This window comes from Muntiacus reevesi, chromosome 2 (genome assembly GCF_963930625.1).
Source record: "Muntiacus reevesi chromosome 2, mMunRee1.1, whole genome shotgun sequence".
Classification (NCBI taxonomy): Eukaryota; Metazoa; Chordata; class Mammalia; order Artiodactyla; family Cervidae; genus Muntiacus; species Muntiacus reevesi.
The window spans coordinates 84011459-84032278 of NC_089250.1; the positions used below are offsets into that span (position 1 = coordinate 84011459).

At 36.5% G+C, this 20820-nt stretch overlaps 1 protein-coding gene across 1 annotated transcript in view; it reads right to left on the reverse strand.

Moving 5' to 3' along the window:
• RYR2 (ryanodine receptor 2) overlaps positions 1-20820 on the reverse strand; it is an 813831-nt gene that overhangs the window by 377997 nt on the left and 415014 nt on the right. The window contains exon 17 of the mRNA XM_065922240.1: positions 7391-7486. Within this exon, the coding sequence (XP_065778312.1) occupies positions 7391-7486 (96 nt within the window). The remainder of the gene's footprint in view (positions 1-7390; positions 7487-20820) is intronic.

Consider the following 20820-nt stretch of genomic DNA (forward strand, 5'->3'; position numbering starts at 1 on the left):
AACAAAGGAACTGACAAAGAATTGATCTCAAAAATATACAAGCAGCTCATGCAGCTCAATTTCAGAAAAATAAATGGCCCAATAAAAAATGGGCCAAAGAACTAAACAGACATTTCTCCAAATAAGACATACAGATGGCTAACAAACACATGAAAAGATGCTCCACATCACTCATTATCAGAGAAATGCAAATCAAAACCACAATGAGGTACCATTACACACTGGTCAGAATGGCTGCTATCAAAAAGACTACAAACAATAAATGCTGGAGAGGGTGTGGAGAAAAGGGAACTCTCTTACATTGTTGGTGGGAATGCAAAACTAGTACAGCCACTATGGCGAACAGAGTGGAGATTCCTTAAAAAACTGGAAATAGAACTGCCATATGACCCAGCAATCCCACTGCTGGGCATACACACTGAGGAATCCAAAATTGAAAGAGACACATACACCCCAATGTTCATCGCAGCACTGTTTATAATAGCCAGGACATGGAAGCAACCTAGATGTCCATCAGCAGATGAATGGATAAGAAAGCTGTGGTATATATACACAAGGGAATATTACTCAGCTATTCAAAAGAATACATTTGAATCAGTTCTAATGAGGTGGATGAAACTGGAACCGATTATACAGAGTGAAGTAAGTCAAAAAGAAAAACACCAATACAGTATATTAACGCATACATATGGAATTTAGAAAGATAACAATGACCCAATATGTGAGACAGCAAAAGAGACACAGATGTAAAGAACAGACTTTTGGACTCTGTGGGAGAAGGCAAGGGTGGGATGATTTAAGAAAATAGCACTGAAACATGTACATTATGATATGTGAAATCGATCACCAGTTCAAGTTCAATACATGAAACAGGACATTCAAAGCTGGTGCACTGGGACAATGCTGAGGGATGGGATGGGGAGGGGGTTTAGGATGGGGGACACATGTACACCCATGGCTGATTCATGTCAATGTTGGCAAAAACCACTACAATATTATAAAGTAATTAGCCTCCAATTTAAATAAATTAATTTTTTGAAAAAGCCAGGCATGCTCTCAGCCTAGTCACTTCCACTTTTCCTTCACACTTTAACACCTATTGTTAGAAATAAGTTATGTGGTTAAATAGTAAGTATGGAAAATGATTATAAAGTAAATTCTATGCTGCAAAGTGGTAATTTTTCTCTAATGTGATCCAGTTGAAGATTATGTTTCAAGAACTATTTTCTAGAAAAGTAGTTTGCCATCAATCCCATACACAGGCTTGTACAAAGGCATTCTGAAAAGGATAAATATTGTGGATACCCAGAGACTTGAATCATGTTTGCATTCAGAAAACAAGGTTCTTGTTCATTTGGACTTTACTTTGGGAGAATTCTTTTTTCATTTTTCACATTCAAAATATAGGAAGCCCTCCAAATCCAGATTCCCCATTCTCTACCCTCTTTTTCCTTTCCAGTTACAACTTAATGCTTTACTACATACTCTATGGCTGTATACTATTTTAGTGTCATTCAAAAATGACTAATTTTTGACAAGAGTCTTAGCTAACTATCAAATTAGTAATCTTTAACTTCTAATATATGATTTCAAACATTTACAGTGAATATCTTTGAAAAATTTAGTTTCTGTTCCCCTATATTTAGTGACCCATCAGCATTAAATATCATTTACACATCTTGATGACCCAAGATCATTATTAAAAACACCAATCACTGTAATGTGCTCTAGGTGAATCTCTGGATGCAAACAGATGATTACATGTGGTGTTACAGAGTCAAACATGTATTGATCCCAATAACTATCATAGAAGATTTTCTTTAAAAGGTCTCCAGTATCACCATGATTCTGATTCAGTGTTTCTTATATGGTTCAGGTACATGATCTCCTGGGTTTAGCATAGCTGACTTTCTGAAAAATCAAAAGCTTTCAATCAAGAGCTAAAGACACCTTTTCTATGGCTATCTCCTAAAAAATGGTCTCTTTCTCTGGTATCACTGGTGTTGCTTGGATTTGCTATATCTATGTCCCTAGTACTGGATCTCATACAATATCCTGTGAGCCCATATTCTTTCTAACTCAACTGATTATACCTAAGTAGATATTAAGGTGGAGGAGTTTCCTAAACACAATCTTCTGTGACAAATTATTCCAGTAGCTACAAAACTTTTCCTTTGACAAATGATTGGTTTATGCTCTGTAAGAAATAGTTGTGACATCTTTGGAAGCTTTAAAGTGTCATGTTTCCAGGTAGCAAAAGCTGGACTGTATGTTAGTACAAAGCTCTGGCAATTCAGAACCACTCTCAGCCCCCTATTCTGCTTAAAGCCAGAAGGAACACCATTCATGGCATTTGCTAAGTATAGGAGGAATTAGCAGGAATCCAGAAGAAGCCCACTTTGATCCCTGCAAAACTATCTGGGGGAACAGACTATATAAAAAATAGGAAAAAAATAGTCAGCCTCCTGACCAGCTGATTGTTCTTAACCACCTTCTGAAAAAGTATCTTAAGGGCTGAAAAAATTCCAAAGAAACACCCAGCCTGAGTGGATTACATCAATTCAGTCAACAGTATTTTTTATACAAATCTTTTGTCTTTGCAATTAAATTTGGCCCACACACAGAATCACACATGAAGTCTGGGACATTGTCTAATTTATCCCCCCATACCCCACCAAAAAAATTCATAGTGGATATTCTTATAAACTGATCAGATAGTCTAATAAGGCTTTATGCAGTGGTGATATTGGTCAACTTTAGATAATGCAGAACATCAAAAAAGAAAAAAGCTGCCTTTCTATCATACAGTGAAATAGCAGTTGCCTGGGTAGTGGTTGCTGCCCTGGTCAGACTCTCACGTTCTCCATTTGGTGAATGCTGCCTGACTTCCAACTGCCAGAGTCTGCATTTCTTTGTTTTAAGATTTGCTCAGACTCCAGCAGCAGCTAGAGGAGCCCTACAATTAATGTCGGTAGGAGACAGCACCACTCAACTACAGAAGACAAACTGGTTACAAATACCCCAACTCCCTCACCTCTCAGGTGGGATAATGCTAATGCAGGTGTCTGCAAAATTCCCCCTCACACCAGAAAAATAAAAGCCTCGGGTACCCATGGGTGTAACTTGCTTTACGAACATACCCTCTCTACCTGTCTCACGTCCACTCAAGTCGCAAATAACTTGCCTTTCAATCCTTGTCTCACGGTCTACTTCTGGTGGAACCTAAACTAAGGTAAGATTTTTTCATTAACACAGCCTCTTGCTGACTCTTTTCAAAACTTCACAGCTTTCTACTTAATTTTGCACAAGTTTATTTTGAGTTTTGTCCACTGCCCTTTTCTGAAGGCAGCTGAGAGCTGTCATCCCCCAGCTCTGCTCTGTTGCTCATATTCTGATACAGAAGCTACTAACACAGTTGGGAGACTGACAAGCAGCGGGGCATGTGTGTTTAGCAATCCCAGATAGAAAATAAGATGATGCATGTGGAAGCACTCAGTAAACAATACAGCATGACTGAAATATATTTATATTATTTCTTGTGAACATACACATATATATGCAGAGCTTTATTGTTAGTGTCTATTTTAAAAACTGAGCAATGTTCTACTTCCTCTAGGGGAAAAAAAAAAGAGTTCACTGAAACTTGTACTGTATTCTCTACAGTAGAGAAACTTGTTTCGTGAAAAATATTTTAGATAGTTAAAAAATAGGAGGCTATCAGGCATAGTGAACATATTAATATTTCAAGCCTGATATGAGGGAGCTGGTTTTCATCTTGGCTATAAAAGTTAATTCTAGCATCTCAAAGCAGTCATTTCAAGGTTTTGTGCCTCAATTTTCTTTCTCCAAAGTGAGAGTGTGAGGGGGAGCATTCTCTAAGGGCCCTTGCTACTCCTGACTTTCAATCTGCTTTCTCTGAGCACAAGGCTTCTATTTTAAGCAGAAATATCTGCTACTAATGGCTGGATTGGGAAATGATCATAACAAGCAGTGATGTGCAGCCAATAGATCTGTGCCTTTAACTGACTAAACTGAATCCTAAACACTGGACTCTGTGTGGCTGAGCTTGAAACCATATACCATTCTCAATGTCCCTGTTCTCTGAAGTACAAAGGCTTTTGCTTTAGTCTCTCAGGCTTCCATTAAGTCTTAAAAGGATGACTCAAGAGTTAATGATTAGGAATCAAATAGTATTTGTCTGTACCTAATGTATACTGGAATGCATTTTTAAGGCTAACTTAATATATGTCCTAAAAACAGATTGCATTTTTCCCTCTCTGCTATGCCGTAGGCCCTCACCAGCCATTCACTTCAGATGTAGTAGTGTACACAGGTAAATCCCAATCTCCAATCCATCCCCCCCACTCCTGCTTGGTGTCCATACATTTGTTCTCTGCATCTGTGTCTGTATTTCTGCTTTGCAGTAATAGATTCACCAGCAAGAGTCAAATTCATAGAGTCAAATTCATAAAAGCACATTGGTAAATGTCAGGAGCCAGAGGCTAAGGGTCGGGTGGAAGGGGGAGCTAAGTGTTTAATGGGGCAGAATTTCAGCTTAGGAAGGTGAAAAATTTGGGAGATGGATGATGGTGACAGTAGCACCATTTGTATGAACTTAATGCCACTGAATTGTACAGTAAAATATGGTTGAAATTGTGTTATTATGTGACTTTTATCAAAGTAAAAAATAACATTAAAAAAAAAGAGTCAATGATTCGGAAATGTGAAGATGTTAAAAAAACAAAAAAGCATTGAATTGGGAAACTGGTAACAATTTTGACTACAAGTCCTTTGGCTGAATCACCAAACTCCCAGGTCCCAAAAGATATAGATAAAGACCTGACACGCATACCTAAGTTGTTTTTACAGGAAGCAGACACCAACCAGATGAAAACTGCTGACCACAAGCACATAGACTCTACACTGCTTGAAACTAAAGGTTGATGATGCTGGAAACTTCAGCTTGATGCCGACCAATCTGACAACTGTGCGTGAGCTGATCATGCACCCTGCAGCTCCCACCCCCACTTTCTTTGATGGTTTCCCTGAAGGCCATCACACTCACACTTTGGAGTGTGAGCTGCCCGTTCCCCCAGCCTGGCATCCTGCAGTAAATGCTGTACTTTCCTTCAACACAACCCAGTATCAGTAGACTGGCTTTATTGTGTGAGGACAAGTGGACTCAAGTTTGTTTTGGTAACAAGGTCAAAGGATGCTCTGCTCTGTTTTTTCCTTCTCTTTCTCCTCTTTTCCTGTGATTTTTTCTTTTTTTCTTTTTGCTGTGCATATTTTTAAAAGTGAAGCAACTTACAGAACCCATACTTCATCCTGAAGGTTGCTCTGTTCCTTTCTCTTTCTAGATACTCCCTGGGCCAGTGAAAGAGAACAGCATGCACTTTTTTGTATACAATGAAACTTACCAATAACTCTAGATGCTTTGAATCAAGAATTTATCCATTTTTGCAATCCCTGCCATCATCTTACTACTATCTGATCACTTACTCATAGTAGCTATTAAGTTTTTCCTTAATGAATATATTCTATATTGATATATAGTCATCTCACTCACACTGTGGTACCCTGAAAATTTTTGTCTCATAATTATTACACCATTTTTTCTATCAACAATTTGCTTTTTTATATTTGTCACCCAATGATCCAGCAATGCTTTAGAACTCAGTGTTACTCAAATTTCCCTTACATTAGATTTCTAAGTTATTCAATCTTAAACTCTGAAATTCTGCTCTTTGACTTAAAATCAACCTCCTTTGACCACAATCATCTGTACTTCTTTCTCTCTAGTCATTCAAATTCAGCAAACATGTCCCTGAATGGGTCTCTATCATGCACAGTCATGGAATTATTTCTGTACTGACAAGTATTTTCTTAAGTGAATTTAAACATTCATTATTCTTTCAACAAATGCTATAAAGTACCTACTAGGTGCCAGACAGTATGGTAGATGCAGAGAACACAAAGATGAATAAAACTGAGCCCCTGACTTCAAGGAGTTCACCACGTTTAGGCAATGGAGAGGAAAAATAAGTAACAGAAATGGGCATTAGTACTATAGAAAAGCAGCTAATGGAATACTACGTGAACTGATATAGGAGCAATAGACTCAGCTTGGGATGTCCTTGAGGCAAACTGCTGTGCCACAGATGCATGGGTACATCTCCACGACATCGATACAAAAATAACATTCTTGTTAGACACAGATATATCAGATTTTACTGTCTTTAATTATTTTACAATGATGCAGACTTTTATCTGTATTTACTAAATCCCTTTAAAATAAATTACTGTGACTGAATCTCACAAATATACTGAATGAAAGAAACCAGACAAACAAAAATTTACTCTGCATGATTCCAGGCACACAGAGTTCAAAAACTGGCAGAATAAATCTATGATATTAATACCTAGGTGCTGGAGCAGAGGATTGGATAGGTGGAAGAAGGTTTCAGGGTATGTTTCTGATAGGTGATAATATTCTGTTTGTTAACCAGTTGTTACACAAATACATTCTATTTGTGAAAAAGAACTGATCTGTATATTTATAATTTATGAACTTTTCTATAGAAATATAATATTTCAATAAAAAGTAAAGGGAATGAAGACGTGGAATAACACAGGTTAAAATGCTAACAGTAAATATCTCTGGTTGATGGGAACATGGATAAGTTTTGAAAAAACATTTCTATGCTTTTGTATCTTCCAACTTAGTAACAATAATCACATCTTATTATTTGACTCTGAATAAAAATACTATTGTTTAAAAAATTAAAAAATAAACTATTGTCCTATATGATTTGGAAAACCAAATTTTTTTCCAAATCTGTCCGCATAAGCATTTAAACAAAAATTTAAAATGGGAATTCCAAACCAATCTAATTTTTTCAAATTAAATTCACTTAAAGTAAAAAACAAAGACAATTCACCCAAACAAATTTTTTTATCTCTAGAGTATTGTATTAATTGGAAAAGGAAATGGCAACCCACCACAATATTCTTGCCTGGAGAATTCCATGGACAGAGGAGCCTGGCAGGCTAGAATCCATGGGGTCACAAGAGTCAGACACCTCTTAACGACCAAACCACCAATGTATTAGTACATCAGGAAGAATTGATTTGAAAAATAATGGGAATTCTGGCTCTTCAGTGGCTTTCTGAACTTCATTCTTTTATAAATGTAAATGAAAAAGATACTCTTACATTGCTTTTCAGAAATAATTAATGAAAATACCAATGATTTCAGCCACCAGTAAAAATATTAACCTAATAACAGGAAAACATTTATATTGCACTGAATTTGTTTTTATGTCTTAAAGGACATAAAATAGAAAAAAATGAATACTATATCATAAAAAGGAGAGATTCGAAAACCTACCAGAAGAAGCTTCCAGTCTTTCCAGTCGGCTGATTAACCAGTCAAGGGATCCAGAAAATTGAGCACAGTTTTTACGATTTCCTCTAATTAGTGCCGCTGCAAAAGAAAAAGCAGATTTTACAGTTATGTGATTTTCTAGTTTGAAACCAAAGTAAGTCCATAGTAGGCACAAAATATTGGATCAAAAACAAAACACATTAATTTTATACCAAAAACACATACAAATACAAACACACATATATACATATACACACAAAATTGAACTGATATTTATTAATGGGGACCGTAAAAACACTGCTTATTAGAAGAAATATATTTTTGAGAAAGTAACATTTCATATTCCAAGCAATAACGAAGGGTAATGGAAAAACTAGTGTCCTGGGATTTTCCTCACTTGGGTTCTAATACTCACTGCTTTTAATTAGCTGTGAGACTAAATTATTTAATTTCCCTAGAGTTCAATTTTCTCACCTATATAATGAAGATGTTAAGAGAACATCAGTTTTTCTGAAAATGTAGCACAAGATACTAGGAGATACAACAGGTAAGTGTAACAAACATACAAAGATGTACCATCAAATTGTTATAAGAAAACACAGGGTGTGAGGGCAGATGGCTAATGAGTTTGAAAACCTTTCCCCCCCTGCATCTCTTCTTCCCATTTAGAGATTCAAAATGCATATGAAAGATTCTAGAAACTAATTTCTGCAGTAAAGTCACCTATTTCAACTTTTTTTTAACCTAGTAGTGTTTTCTACACCTCTTGAACCAAAGAACCCACTTTATCTGAAATTCCTATGTCAACTTTATGATATCTTTCAACCTAATTTATATACTCAATTTAAAACTTATGTTTCTAAATCATTCAGTTATTTCAAAGCAAATATGGTAAATATTTTATGTAAATTCAACTCTTAGGCCCATAAGATTGTTCGGAAACTGTGTAACTGCTGAAAAATGGCAAATGACGTTTTTATATATTTAATGTGAAAAATATGTTGCTATAAGAAAAAAACCACAATTTAAAAATCTGATAGTACCAGGAGGTAGTTTAAAGAACTGAAGTTTGAGAATGCCACCTGTTCATCTGCTTGTTAAGAGCAACAGGGTTCAATGAAACTAAAATACTTCCTTCATATTTCCTCTTTCTTCCTCCCAAAAGCTGTTACCTGGCCTGAGAGGAAGAAAAGAAATAATGACACAAAAGACAAAAAGGATTAGGTTTGTTCAACTACATAAGAAAAGCTCTTTTGTGAATGGAATCCCCATAACATTTGTACAATTACAAGGTGATGCATTCAATTACTTAGGCTCTCCTGCAGCTCTGGAACCAATAAGAACCAGTAACCACGAATACACACACACACACACACACACACACACACACACACACACACACATCCAATGATAAGCGCCAGGGACAAGTGTGTTCAGGATGAGGTGTGGTAGAGGAGTCCGACATGCTCAGTGGGACCTCTGCTTTTAACCTGTAAGAATATCTTTTCCTGACCAAGAACAATAGGAATTGACAGAAAGTATATGGTGAAGAGTTTGAATCTTTATAAAGTATCATTTGCTTAAAATTTAATCCCCTCCTTTAATTTTGCCTCGGGCTTTTTAAATTAAAGATATCAGCTATTTTCTAGAAGTCAAAAGTGAGAGATAAGGTAATTCTTGAAGAAACTAGGATTTCTCTAGTGGTCCAGTGGTGAAACTCCGTGCTCCCAACAAAAGGGGCATGGGTTTGATCCTTGGTCAGGGAAGATCCCACATGCCACAGCAAAAAAAAAAAAAAAAAAACAACAAACTAAAACTGTACAAATAAACCCTTTTAATAACCCATGGGATATTTAAGAAAATCATAAAGTAAGCCACTGAGAAAAAGGTCATTAAACTTACTGCAAAGAGAGATGGTATATAAACTATGCTCTCGGACAATAATGTTAATGATAAGTAACTAATGATTAGTAAGAAAAGCAGAAACAAAAATAATCTGCCCAAAATCAGAAATAAAAAACAAACGTAAAACTTGAAATGAGTAAGAAAAGCAGGAACAAAAATAATCTGCCCAAAATCAGAAATAAAAAACAAACATAAAACGTGAAATGAGTAAGAAAAGCAGGAACAAAAAAAAAACCTATATAAAAACTTAAAATTTTTCCAAAATAATACTTTTAATCAATGAAGGAATCAATACCACAATTCGAGAATATCTAGCAACTATCAAAACTGGGCACAACTTTACACAATCAACAGTAGACAGTCAAAGCTGTACTCAAGGAAAAATAAACTAAACATTCTAATTGTAAGAAAAAGAAATGAAAAAAGCAAAATGACTGTATGAGGAGGCCTTACAAATAGCTGAGAAAAGAAGAGAAGCTAAAGACAAAGGAGAAAAGGAAAGATATAACTATTTGAATGCAGAGTTCCAAAGAATAGCAAGGAGAGATAAGAAAGCCTTCCTTAGTGATCAATGCAAAGAAATAGAGAAAAATGATAGAATGGGAAAGACTAGAGATGTCTTCAAGAAAATTAGAGATACCATGGGAATTTTTCATGCAAAGATGGACACAATAAACGACAGAAATGGTACAGACCTAACAGAAGCAGAAGATAATAAGAAGAGGCAGCAAGAATACACAAAACAACTGTACAAAAAAGATCTTCATGACCCAGATAAACATATTGGTGTGATCACTCACCTAGCGCCAGATACCCTGGAATGGGAAGTCAAGTGGGCCTTAGGAAGCATCACAAAGCTAGTGGAAGTGATGGAATTCCAGTGGAGCTATTTCAGATCCTAAAAGATGATGTTGTGAAAGTATTGTATTCAATATGCCAGCAAATTTGGAACTCAGCAGTGGCCACAGGACTGGAAAAGGTCAGTTTTCATTCCAATCCCAAAGAAAGAATGCAAAACAATGTTCAAACTACCACACAATTACACTCATCTCAAACACTAGCAAAGTAATGCTCAAAATTCTCCAAGCCAGGCTTCAACAGTATATGAACTGTGAACTTCCAGATATTCAAGCTGGATTTAGAAAAGGCAGAGGAACCAGAGAGCAAATTGCCAACATAGGTTGGATCAGCAAAAAAGCAAGAGAGTTCAAGAAAAACATCTACTTCTGCATCACTGACTACGCCAAACACTTTGACTGTGTGGATCACAACAAACTGTGGAAAATTCTTCAAGAGATGGGAATTCCATACCACCTGACCTGCCTCCTGAGAAACCTGTATACAGGTCAAGAAGCAACACTTAGAACTGGACATGGAACAACAGACTGGTTCCAAATCGGGAAAGCAGTATGTCAAGGCTGTACATTGTCATCCTGCTTATTTAACTTACATGCAGAGTACATCATGAGAGACGCTGGGCTGGAAGAAGCATAAGCTGGAGTCAAGATTTCCAGGAGAAATATCAATAACTTCAAATATGCAGATGACCCCACCCTTATGGCAGAAGTTGAAGAAGAACTAAATAGCCTCTTGATGAAATTGAAAGAGGAGAGTGAAAAAGTTGGCTTAAAATTCAACATTAAAAAAAACTAAGATCATGGCATCCGGTCCCATCACTTCATGGCAAATAGATGGAGAAACAGTGGAAACAGCGGAAGACTTTCTTTTGGGGGGCTCCAAAATCACTGTAGATGAGGACTGCAGCCGTGAAATTAAAAGATACTTGCTCCTTGGAAGAAAACTTATGACCAAACTAGACAACATATTAACAAGCAGAGACATTACTTTGCCAAAAAAGGTCCGTGTAGTCAAAGCTATGGTTTTTCCAGTAGTCATGTATGGAGGTGAGTGTTGGACTATAAAGAAAGCTGAGCACCAAAGAATTGATGCTTTTGAACTGTGGTGTTGGAGAAGACTCTTGAGAGTCCCTTGGACTGCAAGGAGATCCAATCAGTTCATCCTAAAGGAAATCAGTCCTGAATATTCATTGGAAGGACTGATGCTGAAGGTGAAGCTCCAATACTTTGGCCACCTGAGGCGGAGAACTGACTCACTGGAAAAGACCCTGATGCTGGGAAAGGTTGAAGGCAGGAGAAGGGTATGACAGAGGATTAGACAGTTGGAATGCCATTAGCAACTTGATGGACATGAGTTTGAGTAAGCTCCAGGAGTTGATGATGGACAGGGAAGTCTGGCATGCTGCAGTCTGTGGGGTCACAAAGATTCTGACATGACTGAGTGACTGAACTGAACTGCTAAGTAACAGAGTGAAAAATGTTAACTAAACATTCCTTCCAAAACATTCAAAGAGAATATAAAAAATAAGTAGAACAGAAAAAAGAAATAGAGCAATAAACACAGACATTAATAAGTTAGAAATAGTAGAGGTGATCTATGTAATAAACTGAAATAACAGGACTGATCAACACTGTCAAGGACCCCTTCCCTTTAAATAAATGCCAACAACTTTAATCAAGAAAAAAGACATAATTAAGAAGAAAAGGAATCATACACAGCCACTTATTGCTGTACTGAAATTTTTAAACTTTTAGGAAAAAGGATGACTTCCAAATATTTTTTCATGAAAATTGACCCAAAGAAGAAAATCTAGATAGAATAACAAACAATGAGTAATATTGAGAAGTATGTCAAAGTCAAAAACATTTTTTTCTAAATTTAGGAAATAAGTCATTGCTATGTTAAACTGTTCCAAAGTAAAGAAACTAAGAAAACCCTTCCAATATATTTTTTCAAGACAGTAAAACTTTGCTATGTAAACCTAATAAAGAGAGCATGCATATCAGAAAACTAAAGGAAACTCTTAGCTATGAATACAGATCCCCAAATCTTATACAAGGAGGCAATTTATAAATCACTATAAGCAGTGCATTCAGTTCACTTCAGTTGCTCTTTGCGACCCGATGGACTGCAGCACGCCAGGCCTCCCTGTCCATCACCAACTCCTGGAGTTTACTCAATCTCATGTCCATCGAGACACTGACACCATTTAATCATCTCATCCTCTGCCGTCCCCTTCTCCTCCTACCCTCAATCTTTCCCAGCATCAGGGTCTTTTCTTGAGTCAGTTCTTCATATCAGGTGGCCAAAGTACTGGAGTGTCAGCTTCACTATCAGTCATTCCAATGAATATTCAGGACAGATTTCCTTTACCATTGACTAGTTTGATCTCCTTGCAGTTCAAGGAACTTTCTGTCCAAGAGTCTTCTCCAACACCACAGTTCAAAAGAATCAATTCTTCAGTGCTCAGCTTTTTATAGTCCAACACTCACATCCATACATGATTACTGGAAAAACCATAGCCTTGACTAGATGGACCTTTGTTGGCAAAGTAACATCTCTGCTTTTTAATATGCTGTCTAGGTTGGTCATAAGTTTTCTTCCAAGGAGCAAGCATCTTTGAGTTTCATGGCTGCAGTCACCATCTGAACTGATTTTGGAGCCCCCAAAAATAAAGCCAGCCACTGTTTCCACTGTTTCCCCATCTATTTGCCATGAAGTGAAGGGACCAGATGCCATGATCTTAGTTTTCTGAATGTTGAGTTTTAAGCCAACTTTTTCACTCTCCTCTTTCAATTTCATCAAGAGGCTATTTAGTTCTTCTTCACTTTCTGCCTTAAGGGTGGAGTTATCTGCATATTTGAAGTTATTGATATTTCTCCCGGCAATCTTGATTCCAGCTTGTAGTTCTTCCAGCCCAGCATTTCTCATGATGTACTCTGAATATAAGTTAAATAAACAGGGTGAGAATACACAGGCTTGGCTTACTGCTTTCCCGATTTGGAACCAGTCTGTTGTTCCATGTCCAGTTCTAACTGTTGCTTCCTGACCTGCATAAAGATTTCTCAGGAGGCAGGTCAGGTGGTCTGGTATTCCCATTTCTTTAAGAATTTTCCACAGTTTGTTATGGGTTCCTTACTCCAATGAGAGAGAAAATGTGCTAGAATAAATCAAAGGTGAAACATGATGATCACCATAGACTCTGATAATGTATATACTTCTAATAAAAAGTAAACTTAAATAGAATGCCTCTGGAACATTATCAAAGCAAGTCTACATGTGTGTGCATGTGCTGGGTATGTTTTACAGATAAAGTGTGATTTACTAAAATTCAGCAAGTTAGTCTTGAAGAAATCAGTTAAGCGAGTTTCTAAAGTAATGAAAAAGTATACAGAGAAATGCAAGAACACTCATCCTAACACTGTTTACAATAGCAAAGCTTTGAAAACAGCTTGAATGTGGGCTAAATAAATGATGACACATCCCATCAGTAGGGTAGAATACATCCACTAAAGCCTGATGGCAGTTTATAGTTACTGCCAAGGAAAGATGCCCACAGTACAGAAGTCAGTGGAAACAAACGCTATTTAAGGATATGGAGAATATGAGCCCATTTTGATGCAAGTATGTACACAGAACTGAAGAAAAAGGAAAAGCTCTTCCTTCACGTACACAGGGCTCACAGTGGAGCCAAGACTTAAAGCCAGACAATTTTGATCCCTGAGTCTGTGCTCAGGTCCTGAGCTATGCAGCCCCCTCCCCCACAATCTTTTCCTGCTGGGATTCTGTCTGGAAAGTTTAGAAGGGCAGGGTCATGGTAGTATATAAGCAAATTAAGAAAACAGGTATCTCACAAGCTTGATTAGATAATGAATTCCCATCAAAATTAATGACTTTCATTTCATAGCCATGAGATCATTACCAAGTTGGAAAAAAAGTAATATGTCTTGGTAATGAAATGCCTTTTTAGGATTTCCTGGAGAACAAGATGAGAAAAAACTGTAACTACTACCGTCAGAGTAATATCTGCTATGAGCGGGTTTGAAGCCAATGCCCTTCTTTTCTACTCCTTGACTGCCTTTCCCCAGTGTTTAGGGCATTTAGGAAAATCTGTGTCCCTAAGATACTGGGAAAATAATCTGGATTTGCAAAAACCTTTCCTTGCTCTATCCTTTCTCAGTCTTTAAAGATTCAGAAACTGGTAACTTACGCCTTCCTAAAAGAGAAGGTGTCTACCCTGTTTGTTTTATACTTTGAATTTTCATAAAATGCGTATTCACAAAGAGAGTTTGCCAAAGAACATTTTCTAGACATCTTTAGAAAATTATCCTGGCTTGCAAGCCTCCTGCAGATTAATTGTGTGGATGTCGGAAAAGATGTATGAGAGCATGTCCCAGTGATGCTTCGCAAGCTATGAACATCGGTGTCTGTAAGACCCCTAGGTCTTCCAGATGGCACGCTCATAGATGCACTCTTGTGACTCTGAACCTAGACACATAGTAAATATATCCACATCAGATTTTTAAATTGTTATAGATTATCATCCCCTCCATCTCCCTTTTCTCTCCATGCTAAATAAAACTGCTTAAGTAAAGGAGGAAAAGGTGTATTTTACACATGACTACATGAAAGACTCTACGGTCCACCTTTCTGCAAGAATGAGGAGGAGGCTTAATTAAGCTAAAGTTACTGATGGTAGAACCAAACTTTCTATTAGTAGGGTAAAGAGGGACAATGACATAAATATATTGTTGAACTCAAAGTACTGCTGACAGTCTGAGAATTCACCAGCCAAGGTAAAATAAACACTACATATACATGTCTACCTATTATATGATTACATCAACTTCAGTAAAAACTATTGGTGTCAGATGGTCCTTATGTCAAATAAGATTTTATTCATTGTTTTTTTCCTGATCATGAAATCAGTGTTCACTATAATAAAAACAGAAAATGAAGAGTAGTCAAAGGAACAAAACGTAATCGAACAAAGTGACAAATTTTCTCATAATTCTATTCACTTGAAATACCATTATTAAGCCATGTGTATACTGAAAAATATTCCATTTATATGCACTGACATAAATGTTCTTTTAACTCAACTAGAAAGAATAAATTAGCTTCCCTTACATTATCAATTATCTAGCATCACACATTTCTGTTATCTATTTTTTCAATAATAAAAGTAATATATACAGTACTTCCCTGAGTGGTAAAGAGTCTCCCTGTCAGTGCAGGAAACACGGGCTCAATGTCTGATCCAGAAGGAGTCCACATGCCATGGAACAATGGCGCCCGTGCATCACAACTACTGAGCCTGTGCCCTAGAGCCTGTGGCCCACAAAGGGAGGGGTAGCTCCCGTTTGCGGCCATCAGATAAAGTTCACACAGCGATGGAAAACCAGCACAGCCAAAAACAAATGAATAATACATGCAGATAGATTAAGAACACGTTTATTAATACACAGGGACAAGTCAAAGATCTCTCTCCCAAGGAGCAGCTACCCAACAGTTTTCTGGGCATCCTTTCAGAAATATCCACTGTATACACAGGAATGTATCTTTCTCTACATATTTTTAATTGTATGTAATTGGAATCTAACTATACACACAGTAAGCATCTTGCTTTTTTTTCCACTTACTATCATATGCAGTCTAGCCTGATTCATACAATTTTTCAAATAGTATACTTATCTCAATTTTCAATGATAACACATACCTATACTCTATAGGTATATTATTACTTATATAACCAATTCCCTGTTGATAGAAAAATTGTTTTCAATATTATGCTATCTATAAATAATTTTTAAGTAGATATCCTTTCCACACTTGTAGAGACATATTTATGTCTCTAGACTGTATTTCTTAAAGTGGAAATTCTGAGAGCTAAAGGATATACACATTTAAAGTTTTGTATATACTGATGACTGAGACTTGCTTGGTTTTTTAAATTTTCATCAATTTATACTCCCACCAAGAAGATTCTGCTCAACATTTTCCCCAACGATGGGTATTACCATTTTGTCTATGCCAATCTAACAGATGAAGTATGATCTCCGCTTATTTTAACTTCCATTTCCTTATTTGTCATGTTGAGAATCTGTTACTATTTTATTCATTGTTCTGTAAACTACCCGTTGCTACTAACTGTCTGTTTTTCTGATACATGATATTTTCATATAGATTTATGAAAATTATATTACAGAAACTAAGCCTTTGTCTTTCATATGGCCTGCACATTTTATAAAATTCCCACCTGTTTATTTTTAATGATATTATTTATCCTATAGGTTTTCATTCTTATGTAGTCAATTGATCAGTTTCTTACTAATCACTAACAAAGACTAATAGTAACATGCATAGAGATGGTCAAGGCATTACATGCAGTAACTACACAGCACTGTGGCTAACTCTGCTATTTACACCACCTGTCTCTCTCTCACTCAACCATAAGATTCATGATAGCAGAGACTATATGCTGCTCACAACTGTACCTCACTTGCCAGATTAGAATATTTCCCATAGCAGGCATCCAATTACTCTCTGATGAATGAATGAAGCTTCTATTGAAACCCACATCCACTGGATTCCACGTTCCCCCAACATGACACAGTCTCTGTCACCAAGGATGCCCCTTCAGGACACTGTATAAGGAATTAAGAGGCAAAAGACTTGGGAAAATATGCAAAAGGGAAAAGCAATATATATATATTCAGAAGATCCTTCTTAATGAGATATATATATATATAGATAGATATAGATATATACATGCAAACATATATATCTTCAGAAAAGCTTCCTTAATTACACACACATACCTACATACATATACACACACAGGAATAGCAGATTAACAAAAACCCTCTCAGGAATAGCAGTGTGAAAATATAAGCTATAGTTAAGAGTGAGTGTGTGTGTGCGTATGTGTGTGTACGAGTAGAAAGTATATTGAGAATTTATGTCTTTTATTGTATGAAAAAATTAATTTGAAAGCCACAAAACATGCATAGCCTGAAATCACTGTATGCTATCTTAGTTACATATGTTGTTATTATGCTAATATTTTCCATTACAATGTGAGTTTTAGGGGGTTCTAGTTATGTCAGTTTTAAGTCCCTTAAAGGAACTTAATGTAGCTCCCTTAAATCCTCCCTTAATCAAAAAGGATTAAAAGAATTAAAGAAATAAATGCATATATTTAAGAAAAACATACTATATATATGCATACATAATATATAACATATAGTACAAATAAATGTGAATTTACTGCATATCAGATCTCTGATATAAAATAATTCTAGACAGTCTGAAAGGACAGTGCTGGATTAGAGGTAAAGAGCTAGGTAGGACTGAGAGACTAGAGATAAAATGACTGCGGTCACAGGGGAACCAGAAGGGACACACCAGCCATGGGGCTTGAGGATTTCAAGAATACTCAACTATTTTTCTTATTGTAGAATAAGAAGTTGTATTTCAAGTATCGGAGAGTCAATGAAAATGCTGACTGTGTGTGTGAGGGCTTCCTGGAGTCTGAAATAAATATCAGTGGAGAGAAGAGGAAGAACTGAGAAATTAACAAGAAACCTATAATACCAGGTTCTCAACATGATCTTGAGGTTTACATTTCAAACATCTACTGAACGCCAGCGATGCACCAGACATATAGGCTACTAATGTATGAGATGTGTGATGCTGTGTTCAGAGAATGAGTAACAGAATATAGAATTTCAACCTGGAGGGAACTACAAAGAAAACTTTGTTTCTTCCATCTATGATAAACCAAAATGAAGGTGTATCTGCAATAATCATGATGCTATGACCTTCTATCACCTGATCTGGAACTTTCTTGCTATACCCAACAATTACAAGTTTATTTTCTAAGACATATTTAAAAGGCAAAAACAACATAAAAAATAAAGAAGTGGAAGAAGAGAGCATTACTATGAGGGAGAAGATGACAACAAAAGCATCCAAAAGAAGTGAGAGTATATGATAAAAATATGTTATGCTACGCCTGTGACGTAAATCACCATGTGAAAGCCATCCAACCACATTATGAATGTCTGTAAAGAGCAAAGAGGAACACAGCATAAACTACTGCAATTTTTGCTGAGTGTATGCCAAGCACACCGAGAAGGCACAGATATAGAACTCCACAAGCTTAGAGGAGGAGATCTCTGACAAGATGGAATGCTGAGAAGATGGGCTCATGTGGGACTAACTTCAGAATCAAAAAGGAAGTATTTAATGTGCATCCCTATAGAGTCCCCTCGCTCACAAAACTATACCCTACATGACTCTCCTCTTTTAATCAACAGTAAATCTACAGCTATGGCCACCTTTCATGCTCAGAAATAGATTTAAATATTAAAACTAAACATCATTTACTTTAGTGCAATAGTAAAACATGAAAAGCCTCAATTAAGAAGCAAGTTATAAAGCTGCTGTAACTGTTACATAATCATGTTGAATAGACATAACTCAGGTGCCTTGAAAACCCAATGGTAGTTCTGTGAAAAATACCATTGGTAGCTTGATAGGGATTGCATTTAATCTATAAATTGCCTTGGGTAGAATAGCAATTTTGACAATATTGATTCTTCCAATCCATGAACACGGTATGTTTCTCCATCTGTTTGTGTCCTCTTGGATTTCTTTCATCAGTGTTTTATAGTTTTCTATGTATAGGTCTTTTGTTTCTTTAGGTAGATATACTCCTAAGTATTTTATTCTTTTTGTTGCAATGGTGAATGGTATTGTTTCCTTAATTTCTCTTTCTGTTTTTTCATTGTTAGTATATAGGAATGCAAGGGATTTCTGTGTGTTAATTTTATATCCTGCAAATTTACTATATTCATTGATTAGCTCTAGTAATTTTTTGGAAGAGTCTTTAGGGTTTTCTATGTAGAGGATCATGTCATCTGCAAACAGCGAGAGTTTCACTTCTTCTTTTCCTATCTGGATTCCTTTTACTTCTTTTTCTGCTCTGATTGCTGTGGCCAAAACTTCCAACACTATGTTGAATAGCAGTGGTGAGAGTAGGCATCCTTGTCTTGTTCCTGATTTCAGAGGAAATGCTTTCAATTTTTCACCATTGAGGGTGATGCTTGCTGTGGGTTTGCCATATATAGCTTTTATTATGTTGAGGTATGTTCCTTCTATTCCTGCTTTCTGGAGAGTTTTAATCATAAATGAGTGTTGAATTTTGTCAAAGGCTTTCTCTGAATCTATTGAGATAATCATATGGTTTTTATCTTCTAATTTGTTAATGTAGTGTATTACGTTGATTGATTTGCGGATATTAAAGAATCCTTGCATTCCTGGGATAAAGCCCACTTGGTCATGGTGTATGATTTTTTTAATGTGTTGTTGGATTTAATATGTTTGCTAGAATTTTGTTAAGGATTTTTGCATCTATGTTCATCAGTGATATTGGCCTATAGTTTTCTTTTGTATGGAAATACAAAAAACCTCGAATAGCCAAAGTAATCTTGAGAAAGAAGAATGGAACTGGAGGAATCAACCTGCCTGACTTCAGACTCTACTACAAAGCCAAAGTCATCAAGACAGTATGGTACTGGCACAAAGACAGAAATATAGATCAATGGAACAGAATAGAAAGCCCAGAGATAAATCCACGAACCTATGGACACCTCATCTTTGACAAAGGAGGCAAGGATATACAATGGAAAAAAGACAACCTCTTTAACAAGTGGTGCTGGGAAAACTGGTCAACCACTTGTAAAAGAATGAAACTAATACACTTTCTAACACCATACACAAAAATAAACTCAAAATGGATTAAAGATCTAAATGTAACACCAGAAACTATAAAACTCCTAGAGGAGAACATAGGCAAAACACTCTCCGACATAAATCACAGCAAGATCTTCTATGACCCACATCCCAGAATATTGGAAATAAAAGCAAAAATAAACAAATGGGACCTAATGAAACTTAAAAGCTTCTGCACTACAAAGGAAACTATAAGTAAGCTGAAAAGACAGCCCTCAGATTGGGAGAAAATAATAGCAAATGAAGAAACAGACAAAGGATTAATCTCAAAAATATACAAGCAACTCCTGCAGCTCAATTCCAGAAAAATAAATGACCCAATCAAAAAATGGGCCAAAGAACTAAACAGACATTTCTCCAAATAAGACATACAGATGGCTAACAAACACATGAAAAGATGCTCAACATCACTCATCATTAGAGAAATGCAAATCAAAACCACAATGAGGTACCATTACACGCCAGTCAGGATGGCTGCTATCCAAAAGTCTACAAGCAATAAATGCTGGAGAGGGTGTGGAGAAAAGGGAACCCTCTTACACTGTTGGTGGGAATGCAAACTAGTACAACCACTATGGAGAACAGTGTGGAGATTTCTTAAAAAACTGGAAATAGAACTGCCATATGACCCAGCAATACCACTTCTGGGCATACACACTGAGGAGACCAGATCTGAAAGAGACACGTGCACCCCAATGTTCATCGCAGCACTGTTTATAATAGCCAGGACATGGAAGCAACCTAGATGCCCATCAGCAGACGAATGGATAAGGAAGCTGTGGTACATATACACCGTGGAATATTACTCAGCCGTTACAAAGAATTCATTTGAATCAGTTCTAATGAGATGGATGAAACTGGAGCCCATTATA